Source organism: Pleurodeles waltl, chromosome 3_1 (genome assembly GCF_031143425.1).
Source record: "Pleurodeles waltl isolate 20211129_DDA chromosome 3_1, aPleWal1.hap1.20221129, whole genome shotgun sequence".
NCBI classification, from domain to species: Eukaryota; Metazoa; Chordata; class Amphibia; order Caudata; family Salamandridae; genus Pleurodeles; species Pleurodeles waltl.
This window is the reverse complement of record NC_090440.1, coordinates 636437308-636462737: the sequence shown is the minus strand read 5'-3', so window position 1 is coordinate 636462737 and position 25430 is coordinate 636437308. Positions and strand designations below refer to the sequence as shown.

Sequence of the window (25430 nt, the reverse complement as noted above, 5' to 3'; positions counted from 1 at the left end):
GATAGGGGAAGTCACTTCAATAACGAGGTGATAAAGTTACTTTGCGAAGCGCTGAACATTGAGCAAAAACTGCATTGTAGCTATCGCCCTGAAGCATCAGGACTGGTGGAACAAATGAATGGTACACTGAAATCAAGAATGGCGAAAATATGTGCATCGACAAATTTGAAATGGCCTGACGCATTGCCTTTGGTGTTAATGTCAATGAGAAACACCACTGACAGAAAGACTGGATTGTCCCCGCACGAAATTCTCATGGGCAGGGCCATGAGACTTCCTGCAGTTCCTGCAAACGCGCTTTTGAATATTACAGATGATATGGTGTTAGACTACTGCAAAGATCTGGCTGACGTGGTTCGCTCTTTCTCTCACCAGGTGGAAGCAACCACCTTGCCACCGATCCAAGGTCCAGGACACACACTGAAAGCAGGTGACTGGGTCGTGATAAAGAAGCACGTGAGGAAGTCGTGTCTGGAACCCCGTTGGAAAGGCCCTTTCCAAGTGATCCTGACGACCACTACCGCTGTGAAGTGTGCGGGAGTTCCCAACTGGATTCACGCCAGTCACACAAAGAAAGTGTTGTGTCCCACAGATGAGGAAGTTGAAGCGCTGAAACTGCCAGTACCTGATAACAAAGTGCCGAGCGCTGAGACAGAGCAAAACAGAACTAGAAGCGAACAGGCCGAAATAGACGAGAGAGAAATATTCTCTGAGGACGAAGCAACCGATTCACTGGGGAAGACCAAGGAGAAACCTCAGACAGCGACGAAGCAGCTGAAGGTGACAAAGAGCCTGAAGCAGCTGAGGGTGACAAAGAGCCTGAAGCAGCTGAAGGTGACTAAGAGCCTGAAGCAGCTGAAAGTGACAAAGAGCCTGAAGAAAGTAACGGTGACAAAGGGCTCGAAAGAGGTGCAGAAGCAGGAGAGCCTGATCAGAGGAGGGCTTTCCCAGAAGCAGACGGTACAGAAAAAGAAAAGGGAAACGTGATTGACTCCTCAGGAGGAGGGGACAAAGCAGAACCGAACGAAACTGTTCAAACTCCTTCAGAAGAGGTCGCAGGTCCCTCAAGTGGACACAGTGCAAAGAAAAGACCAAGTATATCACCAGTAAAAGTAAGAACTAGAGAACCATTGAACGACAGTGAAGGGCCAAGAGTGAAAGAGAAAAGAAAGGAAGTGTCTGTCGTGGTACCAACATCAAGTGACGAAAAAGACTTGACCAAAGAGGAAAGTACCAGTGAGGCAGAGTCAAAGAGAGATGCAAAATTGAAAAGGAAAAGGATACCAAACCGGAGATATTCCGGTCCAGAATGGGCATATGTAGTCCATGACGATTGGACTGACGAATTTGTATCTCTTAGCCTCGAGAACGAAGAAGAAGAAGAGATACCAATAGAAAAGAAAAGTTTTATGGACACTGTTGATTGAAAAGCTGGTAAATGACATTGCTTGCTATAATCTAACGTGATACAACCAGCTGAGACATTGCTAAACCGGATGAGACATTTGCTAACTTGATAAGACTTTGATAACCTGATTGACTCTTAAACCCGATTTGAGACAACGTTGCTAACCGAAAAAAAAAAAAAAAAAAAGAGAGTGAGTTATTGAACTTTGAAAAAAATAAAAAAAAATAAAAAAAGGACTGAGTTATTGCCGAAAAGGAGACTGAGTTATTGCCGAATTGAGACAAATGCTGCTAACCGATAAGTGACTTGGCTCCTGAAGAAGACTGTGTGAACATTGCGCTCGTTCAGCTTTGTAACTGAATTGCTAAATCGTTTCTTTATAGGTGCTTCTAGCTCTCTGATTCTATACAGATCATGACACAAAACAGTAGAGTGAAATATTGTAAATATGTGTGTATAGGCTTGATAGTTGCATGTATACTAATAATAATGGCAATAGCGCTTGGAATGCATGGGAAGGGTCAGAATGAGAAAATTGATGCTTCTACTTTTGCTCCTGTTACTGTCACTGAGCTAACAGCATTGAAAAGACTAGAATTAGATGAGAGACACTTGCATGATAAGAAGGAGCTTTCATATAATGTTTTCTATCGCTTGCTAACAGAATATGTTGAGACTATGGATGCGAAAGACTGTTATGTGTGTACACAGATACCGACATCGGTAACGGAAGGGGTGACTTATCACCACATGCCTCTTACATACGGGATTACATGTAGTATAGTAACTTCTAGATTTTATGGTCAAACCAACATACAGTATTTTTACTCAAATTATGATGTTACTTTTGCATATGTTCCTATAATCACGCAGCTTAGCCAGATTGCTAAAGATTGGGATGCTAAAATAATGAGGGAATTTTTCGAGCCAATGCAACCTTTTGAAACAGCTCACGCTCATAGGGAAAACCTTACCTGCTCCCTCTCTGCAGTAGAAATTAGCTTTTTAGATCGCACAGATGATAGAAGGGCACAAATGAATGCGAAATTAGAAAAGGAGCTAAATAAGAGGACTTCAGTAGATAATTATGCTTTTGCCGCAATAAAAACACAAGGGAGAATAGCTTTAGATGCTTGGCATGTAGGGAAATTTTGTATATATCGTGGTGAATCTTATTATGACAACATTTTTGTGGGAGCGAGTGAATGTAAACATACGTTTATCTTTAAGGCCAAATGGACATTCATGCTGAACGGACTTGACCCTGTCATACCAGGTGTATACTACATTTGTGGGCATAATGCCTATTATCGTCTTCCAAAGGGATGGTGGGGGAGATGTTATTTGGGTATAGTGTTCCCAAAGGTTTATCAACTGGATGACCTATCGGTGATTCCAAAGACGTCTGGATCTCATCGTATCCAGAAAAGAGAGACCGCAGCTGCTGTGGTAGGAGATATATTTGGAGCCATGATTCCTTCATTGGGAGTTGTGTTGAATTCCATCAAAATAAGAAAGTTGTCTACTATAGTGGATAACATGTTGACAAAGTTTTCAGGTGCTATAATCCTGATAGATGCTGAACTTGCAGCGGAAAGAGCTATGACTCTTCAAAACAGGCTTGCCTTAGACATTCTTTTAGTAAAGGATGGCGGCGTTTGCAAAATGCTTGGTGCGCGCCACTGTTGCACTTATATTCCAGACAACAGTGTGAAGATTAAAACAATGCTTGCAAATTTAACGAAAGAGAGTGCAGACTTGAAGGAACTGAAAGAACCAGGAGTTTGGGAGAAGGTTGGAAAGGGAATTGCGTCAGTGGGAAGTTGGCTTGGTGGCATTTGGAATGGAATACTATTAAAAATAATACAGGGAATATTAATAGTACTGATTTGCATTTTTGGAATTTGGGGAATAAAAAGGGGAATAATAATGATCATGGCAAGAATTAAGAGAAGGAAGGAAGAGAAAATGATGAAAAGAATGGCAGAAGAATACAAAGCAAGAACAAGGGGAACTAAAAGGCAGAGAGAACTGACAGAATTTTAATGGAATAAAATTTGTGGGAATAGTTTTGTGTGATGACAAGTAGTCATCAGAGGAGGGATTGATGACGCTGAAATGAAGGTTTTACATTTATTAGCGCTTAAACGTAGTGTAGCAATAATCAAGTGTGACTTTAATCGAACTAAATAAGATTGTACGGGGACAAATGTGCCCTCAGAGTAGTTTGCCAACATTTATAAGCGTGCTTTATATAACGTGATGTATTAGAATTGTGCTAGTTTGACAAAATCGTAAAAGTGTGCCATGATTTGCTTGTTTGAAATGTTTTAGCTTAGCATAACTTTAGTGGAGGCTTTGGCCTAGTTGCCGTGTCTCACGGTTTAGATGCTCGTATTTTTCCAATGTGCTAATAAACGTGTATTCTTGCTGTACTTTTCCAGTGAGAGCGGTTCACATGCTTATCTTTAAGGTTTCGTGCCAGCCTGGCATCTTCTTCTTTGCTCCAAGGTCAATCTGCAGGTGCAGACAATGGACGCTCTGAAAGTGAGTTAATTGGTAAAATATGTTGCAACTTATGTTCCCGACTCCAAGGATAATGTATGCCTAGGTAGTAGCTTGTAAATTGATGTTTTTGATTGGACAATTTGAAGCCAACCTCTGAACCCTCCAATGGAAGACCCTACTGGATTTGAACTGTTGTCTATTTAAACCAGGTGCACGAGAAGAAAGCAGCCATTACAGACATTACAGCCATTACCTGCCATTATTGACATTGCAGCCATTACGAACTTTACCAGCCATTACCCGCCATTTTGCAGGACATTGCAGCTATTATGGCCCATCTTGCTGCGACGCCATTTTGAGAGACTTTGATGCTTTCTCTAATCGAGAGAAAGAGACTTTGAGTAATTCTCGCCCTAGAGACTTTAACTTTGATTCGTCCCTTTGCATGAAGTAGTAGTTTTATCTTGCCGCTGTGAGGCAATTGCCCCGTCCACCCTGCCCCTTTGCTCCGTCCCATGCTGATCGAAACCGGTACCCATGCTGATCGAAACCGGTACCTGTGAGACGAAGGCTTCCTTGAATGCTGATTGAATTTGGTAAATATGAAAGGAAATTGTACAATTGCATTGTGTTTCTTTTAGGTAACCAACTGCTGATTTTTTGATAAGAGCCCTAGTTAGGAGTTTTCCAAATTAATGTTGCTAAATTGTTTTTGCATGAAATCCCACATGCAGATGCTAATTTGAGGCTAGGTGAGGATTCATTTGTTGCACGATGCAATTTGAGACCTTGTTATGCTGACCAATGTATGCAATTAGCTCATTACAGATTATAGTTTTAGTAGTTTGCGTTGCTATCATCGAAGGCATTGTTATTCAAATGCTGCATAGATTGCATCTTTTCCGTCGTTATGGACAGCTATTAATGTTCATTTACATATATCATTTGGTGTTGAGACACATCTATATTGTGCTAGCTTTGTTAATATAGGGAAATAAATTCACTAACTTTGCATAAACTGGTGTGGTTATTCATGACCGAAAGGTCATGGTTTCGTCGAAATGTATTCTGGATTAATTGTGAAGTGTTATGTTGATCAGGGCATTGCTTATGTTCGTTATTGATTATTGATTTGATTAAATTGATTACTCTCGAGTGAAGAGAGGCCCCAATTGGTCAAAAGATTTATCGACCCAAGAGCGTCCAGGTACAGGTAAATTATTAGGTCGGAACGCTCTATCAAGTGTGAGAGGGTTGAGCCCCTCCAAGAATTTTGCAGACAGTTACAACTGGCGGTGAACTCTGTCAACCAGTGAATTAGGACTGCCATTTTTTTATTTCATTAATTGAGTTAGCATTGTAGTTGTTGCTGTAACCCCAGCATAGTCGCCACAGTGATGTTTGCTGCATGACCCACAGATAGAGGTATCCGGTTTTGGACGGCTTGGGTTTCCTGACATGCTCTGCCATCTTTGTTGACCTTTCGGGTCACTCACAGCTTACACTTGCATACCCGGCATGTGCTGTGGCATTGAGAGCGTCATTAGAGGCAGCCGGTTGTGTTCGATGTGGACCGTGGCTCAGGTGAGCCCAAACTTGGTTGCATGGTACCCGGATCACTCTGAGTGTGTACAGCAGGTGAGGCAAAGGTTGGCTCTGTTGTTCTGGCAGAGGTGGTTGTGTGTGAGGGGATTGAGTCCCTCAAATGATTTTGCAGACAGATGCCAGAGGCTATGAACACTACCAACCAGTGGATTAGCACTGCCGATTTTTGTTATGGTGGCCATTGAATCGTACAGAGGTGAAAGTTGAAGACCTACTTCACCAAATGATTTCTAAAGCAGTATTCAACTATTGCGTTAGCACGTCTCGTTAGCATTAACTGCGGGCAAATAGCTAAAACTTGAGTTTTATAAATGTTTTTTTTATTTTGGTGATTCAACTTGACAATCAGGAGTTTGCGATATTGGGCCTTTCTCCCCGTCCCTCATTTCTCTTATATGCTACATGTTTAGTGTAGTTTCAAGCAGGCTAAATGCTGCTGTGAAACATTTTATCCATACATCGTCTTAACATTGGCTGGCTATAAAACATATGCCTCTGCCCTCCATGGAACGCGTGTCAGAACAAAACAGCAGTTTCTTTCATTATAACAGCATGAGGGCAAATATGTGATTTCATGAGCTCAGTTTGCAAGAAAGCATTGACTTTCTCAATAAAAAAAGTCATAACACTTTTTAACGGGCTTTCAATAACTTATATTGAACAACTGTTTACCAAGCTACAACTTACAACACAAAACAGCTTATTTTTTAATTATAAAGGTGAAACCTAATGTGTTTACAAGTGCTTGTTTTCTGTTTGAGACTGCCAGAAAAAGGCTGGTGGTCCTAAACTGAACAAAATATAATGTGCCTACACCATAGAAGAAACCTGTTAGCGTGTCAGGGATATTTATGTTATGTTTTTCTAAAATAAACTCTTGCTTTGGGAGTTTGCTTTTGAAGAACAAAAGACGTTTGCTGAGTGGCTGCATGAAACAGAAAGGAATTTGACACTGTCACTTTACAGCAGATAGCTTCCCTTTGCTTCGAGTACGCACTGTGATATCATTTATGGTCAGTTAATTTTCTGCTAAGTGGGGAAAAGACCTCCCAGCGAGTACTGGTGCCTTTAGCTTTGTTTCTTGCCAGAAGTTACATTTTAGAAACAGTTTTTCCTCCTTACTCAGTTGCTTTGAATTGCCGTCCATACTTCCCAACAGCTAGCATGAAGGTATGTTAAATATTTTTTTCTCAAAATAAATTTTAATCGTTTGTGTTGTCGTTCACACGTTTGCAATATCTGACAACGCTACAAAAATTACGAACTTGCTCTTTGCATTGTTTGTTTGGCGAATAGTCACTCTATTGAAGAATGTGACTTTTTTCAGGCCAAGTTTTTTATGGATTGCAAGGGACAGTGAGAGTACTCACCTGTTGGCCAAACTGTACCTGCTTGTAAAGTACAGATATTCCTTAGGAAAGAATAGTTTACAATCACGCCAATTTCCAATGTTAAAAAAAAAAACTTGCATCCCAAGACGCTTTAAATATTTACCTTGCCAAACTATGTCACTGCAAAAGTAGGGGATGCAAAAAAGTGTCAGACCTTGATTTGTGAAATTTTCAAGTTGGAGAAAGGAATTGAGGTCATGGTGAGAGAAGCATTCAAAGCACATTCTTGAGTTATCTTCATTTAAAAGTGCTGGCTGAAGCAGACAGGAAAAACATATTTATTTGAAAGAGTGAAAATTTAAGGAGCTAAGTAAGAAATGGACAACATCTGGAAACAGATGGAAAATATCATAAGGTTAAGCACGTGAGGGAAGAAAACAAGGACATAGAAATTCTGAAATACTGATAGGTATAGTCCTTGTTTGGCATTTAAGGCGATGTCTTCATGAAATGAAATTAAATGCATAAATGACTGGGAGATGGACACATGGAGGAAAGGATGTTTTGCGTAGCAGGGATCTTTCTGAAATATTATCCTGACATAATTGATGTTATTATCTCTGCATGAGAACTACAGCCTTCATTGAGAAGGGGGAGTTGGTAACATTCCTTAAACCCAGCATCATCTTATCACCTTGAAGAATGTGGAGTACAAGCTCTTTGTGAGCATGTTTTCACCTCAAATCTTCATTATTTGTTGATGGTCATAAATTAGACAGAAATAAATAAAAAAATACGCCTGGGGGCATATTGGTGAAAGGTTGTGGAGACTATAGACTTTCAAACGCAGTTCACCAGGTTATTAGTAACCTTATATCAAAGCTTTCAAATGGCTCTAGTACTGGGTGACATTTCAGAAGGTACAGTTAATATTAAGCACAAAGGGGCGTTGCTGCTGGTGCTGGTCACTGTGTTGCCTTATGCTGCATCAGGAGGGCAATCCAGGGGCATACAGTGGGATTTCCCATGCAACACCCATGGGCTTCAATGCATCCCCAGATTTAGAAGGATCTGAGCACCTGGGAATGTGTCAAAACTGTACACCTCACCAGGGGAGGTATGACAAAGAAATGTATTTATTTCTCTTCGTTTATTCCTCTTTCTATGTACAGTGCATTCTGCAGGACACATATATAGAGGAAACAGCCTTCATGGATTGTTTTTTTGTGTGCAGAAAGGTGGTCCTTCCTGCACAAAATCAATCCTTCCAACAACACAGACACCCTTGCACCATATTGATAGGGTGTCTGCATTGACATTAGGCACCAAATTGTGAGCCAGCACTGGCTGAAAAGACAACAAATGCACTGTATCGCATAAATATGATGCATTCCTTCCCTTTCGAATTGGCATACAGCAGCGAATTAAAAAGATTTGCGGTGCTGCCCTACCCCAATTTATAGTAAATATGCCCTAGAGTTTGATAGGGGTGCAGACTCTTCCCTTTGTTCTTTGTAGTCTTCATTGAACTCTTATCTTGATGCATGACTAAAGATGATGAAGTCTAACCTTGCCTTAGTATTCCAACAACAATAAAAACAGGTTTTAAATACGAATGATGTGCATTCTTTCCGATTAGAAAAGCAGCATGTTTGGCCTGTCCAGACAGTTTGTCAAAGCACTCATATATACGAGTTGCACATCCCATTTTAGAACAGCATCCACTAGGACAGCCAACAACACATGAACAGACCAAACACACTATTAGCGGTCAGACAGAGGGAAAGATAGTTAATGCCTCTGGTTCTAGCCCTAATGGTCAACCACACTACTTGGAGTTGCAAGCTTCAATCAAGAACTCATGAAGGGCAGTAGATTTGTTATTCTTGAATAAAAAAGCAAATTACCATGTCAAAACATAACAACACTTTGTGTGATTTCTCCATTGAAGGCACTTAGATAAAGCCACAAAAACATGGGTTTAGAAGGTCAGGAGTATGATTGAATTACAGCAGTGCTCATGCTTCTTCAAACGCTAATCTGTAATGAAGAATTTTGTTTTCTGTTAATAAAAACAGTCAGTGTCTGGGATGTTGCATAATCCTTCCCTGAAATTATTGCATGAGAATAATTGTATAGTGCAACAGAACAAAAGCTGTTGACATAAGGTCATCTGTACATGATGTGTCACAGAGGTGGGACCCAAGAGAGGTAATCAAGAACTGGGTGTAGCTTATAGAATAACAGAGTTTTAGTGGGTTAGTGGAAAAGAATGCCTGATGATGATGGTCTGAAAATAGTGACAGGCTTGAAGAGAGTGTCATTAGGAGATGCTGACAGAGAGAAATGTGGAGTAGCTGTGAGATAGTGACAGATGAGTAAAGGAATCAGAATAGAAAATGACAGAGAGGAAGAGAATGAAAGAGAGTCAGCAACAGGAAAGTAAAAGAGAAAGGGGAAGATGGTGCCAGGCAGGAAGACACAGATATGGGGAGGGTTTGAACAAACCAATAGCAGTAATATACAAATAATGAGAGGAAGAGAGAGGAAACTTTAAGTAAGAGATAGAGGAGGCAGTGACACAGAATAAAAGAGAGAGAAAAGGAAGTAGCAACAGAGAGAATGTGTTAGTGACAAAAAGTTGGTAGCAGGTGGGAAGCAGGGGAATTGGTGAGAATGAGGCAAAAATGTCTACTTTCATGCACCTCTAAAACAGAAGGGTTTAGGTAAATCTACCCTTCCTGTATGCTCAGTTTTGTTCAACCTGCCCCTTTTCTGTTCAACATTGCCCTAATCACTCCCAGGTCCCTGCCAGTTCATGTATACCATGGCCCTGGTCACTGGACCCTTTCTGAAAAGTTAAGCCTACCGACATGGCATGTGCACGATGATTTCGTTCCCTGAACTTCCTCCAAATCCTTAATCATCCTGCTGCCAGGGGGTCATAATTGATTACAGCAGGCCTGAGGAGATGACCTAGTGGCAGCTGGCTGAACGAGAAAGAGCCTCTTCCTTCCTGTGCAGATCTGGCTGATGGCACTGCCTTGGGGAAGGAGGCTGCACAGGACACCTGGGCCATGCCAGGTGGAGGATGTCTGTGGTCATGGCAGTGACTGGGTCTGTGGTCCCAATGGGGCAGTGACAAGGATATCTCCTGGGGCCCCCCTCCCCAGTGAGTTGGGGGCAACTCCGGGAAGGGTCACTGATTGGAGGTGTGGTGAGGTTGGAGTCACAGATAAAGGGGGCAAAGATTTGCTGGAGCTAAGGAGGTCCCCCAGGCCAACAAATGCCATCCTCAGTAAATACCAATTTCCAGCTGCTTGCTCTGCCCATCCCTGAGAGTGTTGATGGTGCAGGCATGCTGGGTGTTAACTTATGGAGGACCCCCCCCCATCCAGATGACTTGGTGAGCTGGTGGCTGACTATTGCCTTCTACACCTCTGTGATCCCAATCTGAGGAGTACTGGGTTGTTCTCCTCTCTTTGCAGCGATGGGCGGAAGGGTCTCCCAACCCATCAACTGAAAGGTGGCAGGGGCTGCCTTGTGCCCCCCATGGCATCATGATACTATAACATTCCCTACAACTTGGGGGCTAGTGATTGGAGGTGTGGCACGTCTAGAGGTGGGCGTGGCAGATACAGGGGGCAAAGTTTTGCTGGAGCTGACGAGAGCCCTCAGGCTGGCCTCTGATCATTCCTGCTGCTTGTTGTGCCCTTCCAGGAAAGTGCAGATGGTGCAAGAGGACTGGGTGTCCACTTGGGGTGGACCTCCCATCAAGATGATTTAAATAACCAGTGGCTGACTATTTTCTGCTGCACTGCCTTCACCCTGAGTTGAAGAGTAGTGGAACATTCACCTCCTGTAAAACAATGGACTGCAGGGTCTGACACATGTCCTGATCCTGGAACTGACACTCACCTCCACAGGCCCATTAGTCCATCGGGGTGGGGGTAGATTGCCCTAACTATGCTCTTGTGACCAAATTGCACAACTGTGTAAAAATAAGGGATCTTGCCCACCATCACAGATGAAGGGAGACCAATACATGACACGCCAGATGGGGCCACCAATTGGGGGCCTCGATGGTGCTCTTATCAGACACTATCGATATGGCTATGACCTTGCACGGGATCCAGACCTCCCAAGTAGCCATGGAGACAAATACTGGAAATGTAGGGACAGAATTGTCACTCCTATGCCAAAACCTCTATAAATTAGACGAGAGGGTCTAGGAGGTGGAGGTCTCAGCACTAGAGGTTGAAATGACTACTATTAGAATTGATGTTTCTAAACTATTTGCCATTACTAAAACCTTAGAAATGAGGGTGAAGGATGCCAAGAATATATTCAAGTACAATAATTTGAGATTTGTTTGTTTCCCAGAGGCCATGGGATCCACTTTCCCTGACAAACTCCTAGAAGACTGACTGTGTCCTGGATACCTACCTAGTACGGTCACTTTGGTCTGGGATAGAGAAAGCACTTTGGGCACCCTCGCCCCGGTGCACCCATCTGACCATGATTGACTGTATATGTAATTCTTGTGACAGACATATGATATTGTGAGAGAAACATAAGAAGGGGGAGCTGCTCTATCAATCTTCTTGCATAATGATTTTCCCAGATGACACCAAGCAAGATCAGAACCAGCGGAAATCATTTTAGGAGGTACATATTTGAAGTATGAACCTTTCCTACATGCTCCTCTTCCCTGCCAGACTTAGGATTAATCACAGGTACAAGTCCTTCTTTTTTGACACCCCAGAGGTGGTGTTAGAATAGGCAGCTGAAAACAGGGGGCTGAAATGCTATGAAATGCTATGAACCCCAGCTGTAATGTTTTTGGAATGATCAAAATATCCATTCCATGAATGGAAGACTCTGGTCTGGCAGGCTCAGAACTGTCTCAGAACAAGGTAGCTAGGTGGGTGAGCAGCCTCACAAACCTGAGGTAATGAGACCCCTGTGAGGCTGAGACAATGAAACTCCTCAAAGACTGAAGATGGACTAGATAAGTACTTAGGCCTGTTTTTGCGGCAGGGAGGAAGTGTGCCTCCATCCTGTGGACATGACTGGCACCGGGATGATGAGTATTTCATATTGCATCCAATATCTTGATATTGGGGAATCTTTGGGAGCTACTCTCCCGTATGTTATTTGAGTATCCCTATTAGGAGTTTCTAAAAAGATACTGTAGAAGTTGTGAGCTTAGCTTAAGGTAGTAGTGGTGAGGAATGGGGGGGCAACACACCTTTCTAAAGTTTGAGAAGTAGATAGTTTTGAGCCTGCAAATAGGAACTGTGGGGAGGGGCAAGCAGTTGGGGAAGTTCTTTACAGTTTTTACAAAAACAACTTCCACGGCTGTTACACAGAATACTTCCCAAACTCCAAACTGCCATGCATACAGCTGGAGAGGAAATGGACAGCCAGCCATGACACCACCGCCAGAACTACCTACAAGGCTGCACTCAGATGCTATCACAGGTGGCACACCAAGAAAAAAGCCGTGGACCGCATTGAAGAAAGGTCCAACAGCTGTAAGGAGATCTTCTCGAATGTCAAGGATTTCACCTCAGACCACTGTCAACAATAAATTTGCCTCCCAACAACTCTGTGACAACCTATCCAACTTCCCTCACAGCAAAATTGCAAACATCTGCAACAGCTTTGCAATCCAACCTAACCCCAGAGAACATATTGCTAAAGTACCCACCACCAACCAAGATGGTCACTGGATCGAATGGACAACTCTCACCAGAAACAACACAGCTGTCAACAACAGGACAGTGTGCGCTCTACGGGCGACAAGAATGCAAAAACCCAACACTCTCAAGATAATGTAATTTATGCATTGTATTGATATGTTATTGTTTAACCTTTTGCATCGCAGAATTCAGTCCAGAAGATTCATTTCTTAAGGTGCTTATAAATACTGTTCATTTGCAATGTATTGCTGCAGGCTTTCAGAGTGAGTCAGGGTGTGGTCCCTTTCCAGGGCCTTCTAGAAGCTTTCCCTGCAGCATGCCTGGGTGTGGTTGTGGGCTGGGCCAAGACTCTATAAAATGGAGCCAGCCCAGCTCCACCTGCTCACTATTCAGAGGTCCCGGTGCAGAGCAGCAGCAACTTCCTGAGCTCCTGTTCCGGTGGCCTACCTTGACCTTCCAGGCCTCTGAGCTTCATATCACAGTGGTGATCCTTAGTCAGGGTGGTAAGACGGAGGTTGGGCTGGGCCTCCGACCCTGTAATCAAAGACGCTTGAATTCTTGGGCCTAATTCTTTGTGTTAAAACAATTTGCTCTTGCGCGTGTAATTGTGCGTTTTGGATTTTTCATGTCTTTTGCACGCTCGCATTCGAATCGGCAAGACGCGCGATTCTTTCCTTGTGATTAACTCTTGATTTTCAATGTACGCTACCATTTCCTTGGCAGTTTCATGGTGGCATTCGAATCGACAACATGCGCAATTCTTTCCTTCTGTGTAATTCTTGATATTCAATGTACGGTACAATTTCCTTGGCAGTTTCATGGTGGCATTTGAATCAGCAACACGTGTGATTCTTTCCTTGTGTGTAATTCTTGAAATTCAATGTACGCTACCATTTCCTTGGCAGTTTCATGGTGGCATTCAAATTGGCAACATGCGCGATTATTTCCCTGAGTGTAATTCTTGATATTCAATGTACGCTACCATTTCCTTGGCAGTTTCATGGTGGCATTCGAATCGGCAACACGTGCAATTCTTTCCTTGTGGCTAATTCATGACATTCATTGTACGCTATCATTTCTTTGCAGTTTCATGGTGGCGTTCGAATCGGCAAGATGCACGATTCGCTTCCTAGTGACTTAACCTTTTGACTTTCATTGTGCGTTACCATTCCGTGATAGTTACATGGTGGCATTTGAATCGGCAAGTCACACGATTCTTTCCTCGTGTTTTAAATACTGTTATTTACTGTGCGCTACCATTCTAAGGCATTTCCTTGAAAGTATTCGACTTGACAAGTCTCGCGATTTATTCCTTGAACCTATATTGTGTTATTTCATGGTGCACAATCCTTCTATGGTGTTTAATACTTATATAAAAAAACCTGCATTGTGCGCAATTCACTTTCCAATGTTTTGAGAGAACACAAAAGACCAGAGTTCTAGATGTACTGCTGTGTGTTCCTGATATGTATTCTTAAAATTAAGATTCATATGATGGTTCAGAAATTACTCAAATTGTTTCCTGATTCTCATGCTAAAGAAAGTACTTGAATCTGAAAGTTTTATCCAACTTCTTTGGTTTCCCCTACAGGTATTCAGTCATCTAAAAGCCTAGTCATTTTAAGACTATACTAAGGTTGTTCCTGTTTTCAGAATGATGATGCTTAGAGTTATAGCATAGTACTGATTTCATGAAATGTAATTTTGTTGTTGTGTGTTTTAACCTTTTCCTTCCTACAGGTCTCCTTCCCAGCTGTTCCCTTCCTAATCCCCTTTTCCCCACTTGGACTCTCTTAGACTCTGTGACAAATCTAATCAGAGTATTGGAGCTGTCTTGTGGTGGAAGTGTTGGGAGCGTGCACAGACCCAGAGGATCTGCTGACTCTGACAGAATAGTGAGCACACAAATTATTATCCTCCTGGTTTGTGTATGTTCTCAGCATGGCCACACTAAACTAGCTAGTCAAGGCTATCACCCAGCTCCAGTCAGAAGTGGTATCATAAAAAGATTTTACAAATAGCCTAGCTGAGAGAGTGAGTCAGTTATAGGATAAGGTTGAGAAGAAAGAACAAAGTCCCACAGGTGTGTCTTGGCCAGGTACTTCTTCTCAGACTTCTGGAGGAAATCTGAAAAACATTTCCCTCAATGTTCCTTCAGCCATTCCTTTAGATCCCCCAGAACGTTTCTCAGGTGACCCCTTGAAAGCGCAATCTTCCCTGGTTCAAGTGGAACTACACTTCACCTGCAGACCACATACTTTTCCCGATGCCCAGTCCAAGGTGGCTTTCTTGTTGTCATATCTGCCTGGAGATGCAGCTACCTGGGCTATTCCTCTTGTGTTTACAACTGGAGAAATTTGGTTCATGAGTTTGAGCGACTTTTTGATCGTAGAACTGTAACACTGTCAGCAGATCGAGAACTATTAGACTTACGCCAGGGGAATCAGGATTTGGTGTCATATTTAGCCAACTTTAATTGGCTAGTCGCTGAGACATCCTGGCCAGAAGAAAAACAAGTGGCCTTGTTTTACAAGGGATTCAGAGAGGAGTTAAAAGATATCTTGGCTCAAATCGACCCGCAACCTACAGACTGTCAAGAATTAATAAACCTTGTCTTGAGGCTTGATCATCGTTTAACTGAACGAAGAGGAACGCGTAAAAAAGACAGAAAAATATTCCTGGCGTGTTCACGATAACAGAGACTCAAGAAATCCGAATTAAAGAACGCCTGAACCGATGGAAATTGGAACCATGAGGAGACCTTTGACCAAAGACGAAAAGGACCTACGCAGAAAAAATGGACAATGTCTCTATTGTGGGAGGAAAGGTCATTTTGTCAAAGACTGTTCAATCAAACCAAAGAACAAGTGAGGTCCAGTTCAGAAGGTCGCAGCCAATGCATTAGTCGAGTCGGAAAATTAAAACACCGGAGATGCAGAGAAAGGTTGCTCTTGAGTGTCATCGTGGACCCTTCACAATCTAGACATCTCAAACTGGGAATAAGAGTTCAGGTTACGAAAAATACCTATTTCAAGAAGGCTCTAGTCGATTCTGGAGCTACCGGGAACTTTGTTGACGCCCAATAGGTCCGTGCATGGGGGATCCCATGTATTGAAAAGAAGACCCCAGAAATCATCCAGGCAGTCAATGGAAAACTCTTGACTGGAGGTCCGGTAACTCTTTAAACTGTCCCCTAGTCGGTGGTTCGTGAAGATAAAAATCAAAGAAAGAAATATAAAGAGAAACTTATCCTTGATGTGATCCATGCTCCCCAGTATGGGATCTTCCTTGGCTTGCCATCGTTAACTCATCACAATCCAGAGATTAATTGGGCAGAAGAAAAGGTTGTGTTCTCATCTGTGCTATGTAAAGAACGATGTCTCCAAACGACTCAAGAATCAAAAGTTCTCAACTCTTGCATAGCTACCGCCGCAGAGAAAGAAGTTCAGTTGCCCAAACAGTATTCATCTTCTGAAGATGGATTTGATGAGAAAGAAGCAGAGAGCTTATCTCCTCATAGATCTTATGACTGTCAAATTGATCTAGTCCCAGGTGCGATACTTCCCAACTGTTGTGTGTATGCCCTGTCAGAACATCAAAATCAACATTTACGAAAATGCTTGGATCAATTCTTAGAGAATGGTTTCATCCGCCCCTCTAAGTCTCCTGTATCTTCTCCTTTGTTTTTTGTTGCAAAGGCAAATGGAGAGCTTCGAACTTGTATCGACTATATGGGTTTGAACAAAATCACCATCAAGAACAAATATCCTTTGCCTCTAATTCTGGTTTTACTGGAACAAGTAAAGAAAGCAAAAATCTACACGAAGCTTGACCTTCGAGGTGCTTATCATTTGGTCAGAACGAGAGAGGGTGACGAATGGAAAACAGCATTCAAAACAAGATGTGGCCTTTTTGAATATACCGTCATGCCTTTTGGTCTGTGCAATGCTCCAGCAGCATTTCAATTTTACTTAAATGACGTTCTTAGAGAGTACCTCAATATCTTTGCCATAGTCTACATTGATGACATTTTGATCTACTCAGACAATGAAAATGAACACGTTCAACATGTCAAGAATATTCTGGCAGCCCTTCGCAAATACCATTTATATTGCAAACTAAGTGTGAGTTTCATGTTACCACAGTTGAGTTTTTAGGGGTTATCCTTACCCCTCATGGTATGGTTATGGCAGAAAAGAAAGTAAAAGCCGTATCTGATTGGCTCACCCCAAAGACTGTTTGTGATGTACAATGTTTCTTGGGGTTTGCAAATTTTTACCGGAGGTTCATAAATCATTTCTCCCAGACAGTGGCTCCAATTACTAAGCTATTAAGAAAGAAAGAAAAATTTGTATGGTCCCCAGAAGCCGATCAAGCCTTTTCAACTTTGAAAGAAGCTTTTTCCACTGCCCCAGTCTTGACTCATCCAGATGCGGATCGACCTTTCATAGTGGAAGCTGATGCTTCAGATATGGCGATAGGAGCAGTCTTGTCAGAAACGAAACAAAGACACTGGTCAGCTTCATCCTGTAGATACATGTCTCGGAAGTTGAACAAAGCCGAACAGAACTATGTCATTGCTGAAAAAGAGCTTGTGGCGATTCATGACACCTTTAAAGAATGGAGACATCATTTGTTGGGAGCCAAATATACTGTCACAGTATATACTGATCATTGCAATCTTCAATTCATGAGTTCCGCCCGACTTTTGACTCCTCGGCAATTACGCTGGATGCTGTTTTTTGCAGAGTTTGATTTTGTGGTAACCTTTCGGCCTGGTAAAGATAATCGCAAAGCTGACGCCTTGTCCCACCAAGAGTCTACCACGATACCTGCAGTTCAAACCTCCAGAGATATCATTGCTCCTGACAAGGTCCTATGTATCATAAAAACAGAAGATTTCTTTGAGGACATCCGCAATTTATTCGCTGTTGAAAAATGGCAGACGTGGGCCCAAGCAGATCCCAAAAGGTCAATCAAGCAAAGATTACCCTTTCATGGCGCTCGTTTGTTCGTGCCCACTACCAAACTTCGCAAGATAGTGTTTCATTGGTTGCATGTAATACCTACGGCAGGTCACCCAGATACTCCTAAAACTCCTGAATTAATCCAACATTATTTTTGGTGGCCTACCTTAACAAAGGATGTAAAAACAATGGTAAACAACTGCGAAGACTGTGCTCGCACTAAAACCAACCATTCGAAACCGAAAGGGTTGTTACACCCACTCCCAACCCCAAGTTGTCCGTGGGAGCACATTTCTCTAGACTTTATTACTGGTCTGCCAGTGGTTCAACAGCATACAGTAATTCTGGTGGTAGTAGATAGTCTCACGAAATATGGACATTTCATTGCCTGTAAGAAATTGCCCACCTCAAGTGAACTGGCAACTATCTTACTGAAAAGAGTGGTTCATTATCATGGACTGCCAAAAGTGATCCTCTCTGATCGGGGGTCGCAATTTGCCTCCAACTTCTGGAAGACATGGTGTAAAACACTCCAAGTGACATCTACACTATCTACTAGCCACCATCCTCAAACAGATGGTCAAACGGAGAGACTAAATCAGACTTTGAAGCAATACCTACGCGCTTACGCTGAAAAAGCACTTAATTCTTGGACATCAATGCCCTGGTTAGCCGAGTTAGCCTACAACAACTCCTTCCACACTTCTACTGGCGTTACACCCTTCTTTGGTTTGTTTGGCTATCATCCTGACACCTTGCCCATTACAATTCCTCAAGAAAGTTCTCTCACTCCAGCTGTGTCAGAAACAATTCAACATTTGCATCAAACTCAGAAATTGATTCAACAGAATTTAGAAAAAGCCAAACAAAAATACAAAAAGCATTATGACAAGAAACATTGTGAGGGACCGCAGTATCAACCAGGTGACAAAGTGTGGCTTTCCACAAAACATATAGGGGGTCATTCCAATATTGGCGTGCCAAGCGGAAACCGCCAAATGGCCGCTCCGCGGTCAGAAGACAGCGGAGGCCATTCAGACTTTCTCGCTGGGCCGGCGGGCGCCCACCAAGGGAGCGCCCGCCGGCCCAGCAGGAAAGGCCCTGCAACATTGAAGCCAGCTCCGAATGGAGCTGGCGGTGTTGCAGGGGTGCGATGGGTGCAGTTGCACCCGTCGCGATTGTCACTGTCTGCAATGCAGACAGTGAAAATCCTGCTAGGGGCCCTGTTAGGGGGCCCCTGCACTGCCCATGCCAGTGGCATGGGCAGTGCAGGGGCCCCCAGGGGCCCCACGACACCCGTTCCCGCCATCCTGTTTCTGGCGGTAAAAAACGCCAGAAACAGGCTGGCGGGAAGGGGGTCAGAATCCCAGCGCCGCCATGGAGGATTCGCCCAACCGGGGTTAATATGGCGGGAAACCGCCGGACCCGGTCGGTCGAAATGGGCAGGGAAGCACCGCCAGCCTGTTGGCGGTGCTTCTGTCATTTTAGCCCTGGCGGTCGCCGACTGCCAGGGTTAGAATGTCCCCCATAGACTTCAAGAAGATGCACATGTTCAAGCCCAAATTTATAGGTCCTTACACTGTCCTTCAGCAAATCAATCCTGTGACCTATAGACTGCAATTGCCCAGATCATTACAGATTCATCCAGTGTTCCATACTTCCCTCTTAAAAAAGGCAGTCCAAAAGGTCCGCCCTCATCCAGCTCCTGTTCTAGTACAGGGGGAAGAAGAATACGAAGTCAAGAAAGTGTTGGATTCTAAATTGAGAGGGCATAACCTATGGTACTTAATATCATGGAAAGGTTATGGTCCTGAAAGTAACTCATGAGTTTCCGCATCTGATATTCATGCTCCAGTACTTATGAGACGCCTTCATCGTCTCAATCCAGACAAACCAGGCCCTAGAGTGCGCCTGGGAGAGGGGAGTACTGTCAACAACAGGACAGTGCGCGCTATACGGGCGACGAGAATGCAAAAAACAAACGCTCTCAAGATAATGTAATTTATGCATTGTATTGATATGTTATTGTTTAACCTTTTGCATTGCAGAATTCAATCCAGAAGATTCATTTCTTAAGGTGCTTATAAATACTGTTAATTTGAAATGTATTGCTGCAGGCTTTCAGAGTGAGTCAGGGTGTGGTCCCTTTCCAGGGCCTTCTAGAAGCTTTCCCTGCAGCATGCCTGGGTGTGGTTGTGGGCTGGGCCAAGACTCTATAAAAGGGAGCCAGCCCAGCTCCACGTGCTCGCTATTCAGAGGTCCCGGTGCAGAGCAGCAGCAACTTCCTGAGCTCCTGTTCCGGTGGCCTACCTTGACCTTCCAGGCCTCTGAGGTTCATATCACAGTGGTGATCCTTAGTCAGGGCGGTAAGACGGAGGTTAGGCTGGGCCAACGACCCCGTAATCGAAGACGCTTGAATTCTTGGGCCTAATTCTTCATGTTAAAACAATTTGCTCTTACGCGTGTAATTGTGCGTTTTGGATTTTTCATGGCATTTGCACTCTCCCATTCGAATCGACAAGATGCGCAATTCTTTCCTTGTGATTAACTCTTGAATTTAAATGTACGCTACCATTTTCTTGGCAGTTTCATGGTGGCGTTCGAATCTGCAACACGCGCAATTCTTTCCTGGTGTGTAATTCTTGATATTCAATGTACGCTACCATTTCCTTGGCAGTTTCATGGTGGCATTCGAATCGGCAACACACGTGACTCTTTCCTTGTGTGTAATTCTTGAAATAACTTCTGTATGTGCACCTACACACAATGCCAGGAAGGGGCCTGGTGACAATCCCCTAGACTCCCAGACAGAGTCCCACTCTGATAGCGATTGAAGAAGTAGAACCTACTGTCCTGAGAATCCTTTCTAGGAATGTTAATGCCTTGGCAAATAGAATTGAGAGAGGGGTAGTTGTCGATATATCCACAGGCAGGCACTCCACCTGATCCTGTTGCATAAAACTCACCTACAGGGATCCCGCTGTAAGTGTCTCAAACGGGGCCCCTATTTGTCCTTGGCCCATGCTGGATTTCATGGAGGTTCAAGGGGAGTAACAATCCTAATGAGGAAGAATACCTTATTTCAGCTAACCAGAAAATGGAAAGATTCAGCTAGCTGCTTTGTCAGGGCATGTCGGGCTTACAATCAATCTTGATCCTCAATGTATATGCTTCAACAATGGGTCGCAAATCAATAGGCCCCATATTTTTTTAATCTGGTCCCACAAGACATATCATAGGACTTGATTTTAATGATGTTTTGAACATGGAAGTGATAGATCCATGCCACAAACTGAAACATCACACCCAATCACAAGCCTAGCACAATTTGTACATGCACTGGGCCTGTGACAGATCTTTGGAGATGAAAACATCTGATATATAGGCAATACTTCTACTTCTCTGGAGCCCATAAGGCCTTCTCATGATTCCACTGATGAGGCCACCACTATACAAGAGGTGGAATATTTAGCCCAAGGTATTTCAGATCACCCTCCCCCTAAATATTGTCTGAGGATGGGATGAAGTTGGGAAGTCGGATGCTTCCACTTGGGGATTAAGTGCCTAAGAAATACAGAAAAGAAAAATGGTAAAGGGTCTGAGGTTGCCTTCAGAACTCTACTTTGCCAAGAGTTTAGGTGCAGTGGACTTCCCAGTTACTCACTGGAAAGCATACAAACCCATTCCCAGAGACAGGGCACAAAACATAGTGGCCCAGAGTAGGAGACATGGGGCTCAGCGAGTAGAAGCCTTGGAACAAGAGATCATAAGGAGGTAAGCCCTCAATTTAACCACAGGTGAGTAGACAATCTATTTTAGAGGCACGGAGGATGGATTATAAGACCATAACTAGGCAGGTCACCATATTACAATATATCGGACAAGAGCAATGGTTATATGAGATTGGGGATAAACCACGCTGCCTATAAGCATGTCTGGCAGGATAAAGGAGGATTCGAGATACGTGGGAGACCTCCAGCTAGAGGGTAGGCATATGATCAGTACTCATCACAGTATAACACAAATGTTTGCATGGTTTTACCAAGCTTGATACATGAGGCGACAGACAATGATGCAATAGCTATGGCTGATTTTTTAAATGAGTTACACCTGTCAGTATTTGTTAGTGAAGTTAGAATGGCCTTAGGAAAAGAGTTATTTCTTATGGAGCTTACTGAAGCCCTTGCTGGCATGTTATGAGTGGAGCTGCCAGGACCCAAAAGCTTTCCGCTTGAGCTATCCAAGCGACTCTCCCCAGTTACTAGCCTGCATCTGCTTAATACGCTCAAAGGGGAATACAAAGAAAGGGAGATTCCAGCAGATATCTGTAATGCAACTATGATTGTGATACCAGGCAAACTAGAATAACTGCCCTGTGACAATAAATACCACACTGGTGCACTCAGACCAAACAGGCTTCATTCCTAGGAGGGTGACTTAACAAAACCTAGGGAGATTGCACAACTGGTAGGATGAAGTGGGCCACACACAGGAACTGCTGGCCATACTATCAGTAAACATGAAAAAAGGTCTCCGTCAGATTCTACTTGCATTTGGGTTTGCCCCCGAATTTTGCAGATGGGTGGTGCTTCTATATGAAGCACAAACCAAAACGGTTAAACTTAATGGAATAATATCTGGCCTGTTAACCTTGGGATATGGCACTAGGCCGGGGTGCCCTCTGTTGCCCCTCCTTTTTCTTTTCTGCACTGAAATTTGATGTGCTGGGTGAAGTTGAGAGTGGATATCACAGGATTTCCTGACATAATGGGACAACAGGAACAAATCTTGCTAAATGCAGATGTCCTATTGTACCTTTCCTACCAAGAGATTGCCATTCCGTCAGCAATATTCATGTTCTTCGAAAAATATTCAGAATATAGGATAAACTGGGGAAAATCAAATCTTTGCACCATAGGAAAGTGGGGTAATTTAGGCGACTCCTACTTCGCCCTCTGGGTTGAGAAGTTTGGGTATTGATACCTTTGGATCAAAATAACTCCTAACAATGTATTGTTCCTGGACAGAAACCTATATATTGTCATATAGGAATACCAAGCAGATGCAGAACATTGGAGATTGCGGCCACTGATTCCGATGGGGAGAGCTACAATTTTTAAAAAGATAGCACTTCCTTTGCCGCTACACATCCTACAAAATACACTGCTTACCATCCCTGAGTCACACATTGATAGAAAAGATAAGATTACAAGCACCCTCCCTCTGGAACTGGGGCACACCCCTGATAGCTCTCCAGTCCTTGCACCGATCAGTCAATAACTGTGACATCAGATGTTAGGTTGTACGTGAACTGGTGGGCAATGCATGTTCAGAATATTAGCGACTAGTGGTTTGTCCAGAGACTTGACCCACCCATAAAACTTGGGATTGTTGGGATTGGAAGAGCGCATATACATTATTACATTAAATTTTGGATTGATCCAGTGGAGAATAGTGGCTTGTGTATTGTTAGTGCTTCAAAAGCTCAGCCTTGGCCAGAAAGCATTGGGAGCATACAAGTCATAATGTTAAACTTGCATTACACACAGTATAAGATATACTGCTACCAGATATAGATTTTAGTAAAACCAGGCTGTACGTAATCATTTATTTTTATATAAAACTGTCTTGGAAAGCGCACACTTCACAGCTCGGCTGGTAGCTCAAGTTGCACTACCACACTACCACTGGAGAAGAATAAAATCTTTGTCATCAGAAAGCTTCATGTCATTCTAAGCCCCCTTTACAGTTTCAGATTAACCAGTTGAATGAATTTGCATTTCTTTCAGGCAAGCAGGCCACCTGGCAAGAAGGCCTGTTTATTGTTAAGCTGTCTGCCACTCACTCAGTTTTACTGCACAGGAGACTCTCAGAATGACACTTCAGCTAAAGATTTTCACTACTGGAATTTACCGTCCCAGGACGGATGTCTTTTCATAAAAAGTAGGGTAACGGTTTTCATAAACCTAAAAAGTATGGGCAAGTTGTGCCCCTCCGATCCCGCCCACTTCGACTATTGTTATTTAGGTAGTAAAAAGAGATGAGGTGGCTTTTGTTGTAATCTACCCAGGCAAAGTTCGATGTCGAGATCAAGGCTATTAGGCACTTGGTTGACCAAGCAGAGACTGCTGTAGATTAGGGACTGTTTAAAAGAGGTCGGGAAGTTGGCTGGATTTCGCCAATTCGCCATTTCCACAATAAGAGATGTAATAGATGCGGGTGGGCTGAAATTGTTCAAAGCCCTACAACAAGGATATAACCTAAGACCTACGCATCATGCTCTGCAAGCAGTGAACATACATTCATAAAACTCAAAGAGACTTGGAAACAAGACAAAGGACCCACTGAGAATATGGACTGGGAGGCGGCCCTAATGCATCCAATTGCATCCAAGTCGCCCATTAAGTCAAAACTGAGACTAACACAGTTTAAATCTTACATAGGATCCACTACAATAGAAGCTGATTGTTGTCTTCCCCCAAACTTTTTGTCTTCAACCCTCCTATTTTTGCTGATCTCGACTTTGGTTGGCCTCAGGACTGTGTGCACTTTAGCACTTTACCACTGTGAACCAGTGCTAATGTGCTTATGTTCTCTCCCCAAAACATGGGAGAATTGGCTTAAATTGGCTTCTACCATATTGGTACATTTAATTTACTTTCAAGTCTCCAGTAAATTGGTACCCCCTGTATCCAGGCCCTGTAAATTAAATGCTACTAGTTGCCACTGATGAAGCCATCCACTCAATTAGCTCTGTAAATCATGTTTAAGGCCTGCCATTTCAGTCTGTATGTGCAGTTTTAAACTACCATTTCAACCTAAGGGTGCTGATTGAGGGAGCATTACAATCTAAGGCAGAAGAGGTGAGAAGCACCACCTTAAATATTACTTCAGTGATGTCATTATGGAGGTTTGGCTCCTACATCGCAGAAATACCGCACTGAAGATGATGTTTATTATATTGAATGTGATGTAAATGGGTCATGTGCCTTCTTAATGTGGATGTTGTTTCCTTCACACTGTAAAAACAAAATAAAAAACTGAATGGCACAGCCACATGTTTTATTGCTATTTACTGTAATATACATTACTATGCTACTTCCAGAATCACATGTGTTGTGAGTTTGTCTATATTAAGCTCCCTCATCAAAATATTTAGAAGCTTCCACTGAGAATTGATTTGACTGCAGAAAATCAACCATTAAAGTCTTACCATTGGAAACAAATTCAGTGTAGGTAGAAATGCCATTAAAGTCCCCACAAAGACCACAGGTCTGATTGGCATATTTGTTGTCCAGCTCCAGCTAAAGCGACAAAAAAGAAAAATAATGTTACAGCCTGCCGTACACAGCATGTAATAGAGAGTAGTGTTAGGGGCATCTCTTATCTGTGCAATAGTTTAACTGTCTCTATAGCTAGAAATAGCAAAGCATAAAGGTGAGCTCTGAGATCACTTTCTAAATCATTATATCATTTACAAGGGTCTGTCATCAGTCCATTTTTTCTTTACTTTAAGAAGCCTAACAGTAGCTAAGAAAATGCTCCCTGCTAAAATCTAAAAAGTCATCACCTTGATCAACACAAGTGATAGCTATCATCAGGTTAACCAGACAACTTTGCTCAGCATATCTCAGTCCCGCACACATGCCACATAACCACAGAAGGAGAATGGGAGGTTGATCATCCTCTTACTGAGCTACCAAATGCTGGAACGACCTCCCCAAACACATCAGCGCCTCCTCCTCACTTCTTGAATTCTGCAAGAAGCTGAAGACCTGGCAATTCAGTTAGTCATCTTGCTGGACCATGGAGACTGCCTGTGTTCAGGTCCAACCGCACCACAAGCCTACACTCACCTACTCAGCAACTGGATACCCTCACTGGTGACAAGCAGCACTCTACAAAT

General features: G+C 43.0%; 1 protein-coding gene across 1 annotated transcript in view; it reads right to left on the bottom strand.

Annotated features, from left to right (window-relative positions):
• Window positions 1-25430, bottom strand: part of LOC138284406 (mucin-2-like) — a 1072535-nt gene that overhangs the window by 934217 nt on the left and 112888 nt on the right. Inside the window, exon 5 of the mRNA XM_069223143.1 lies at window positions 24738-24828. Within this exon, the coding sequence (XP_069079244.1) occupies window positions 24738-24828 (91 nt within the window). The remainder of the gene's footprint in view (window positions 1-24737; window positions 24829-25430) is intronic.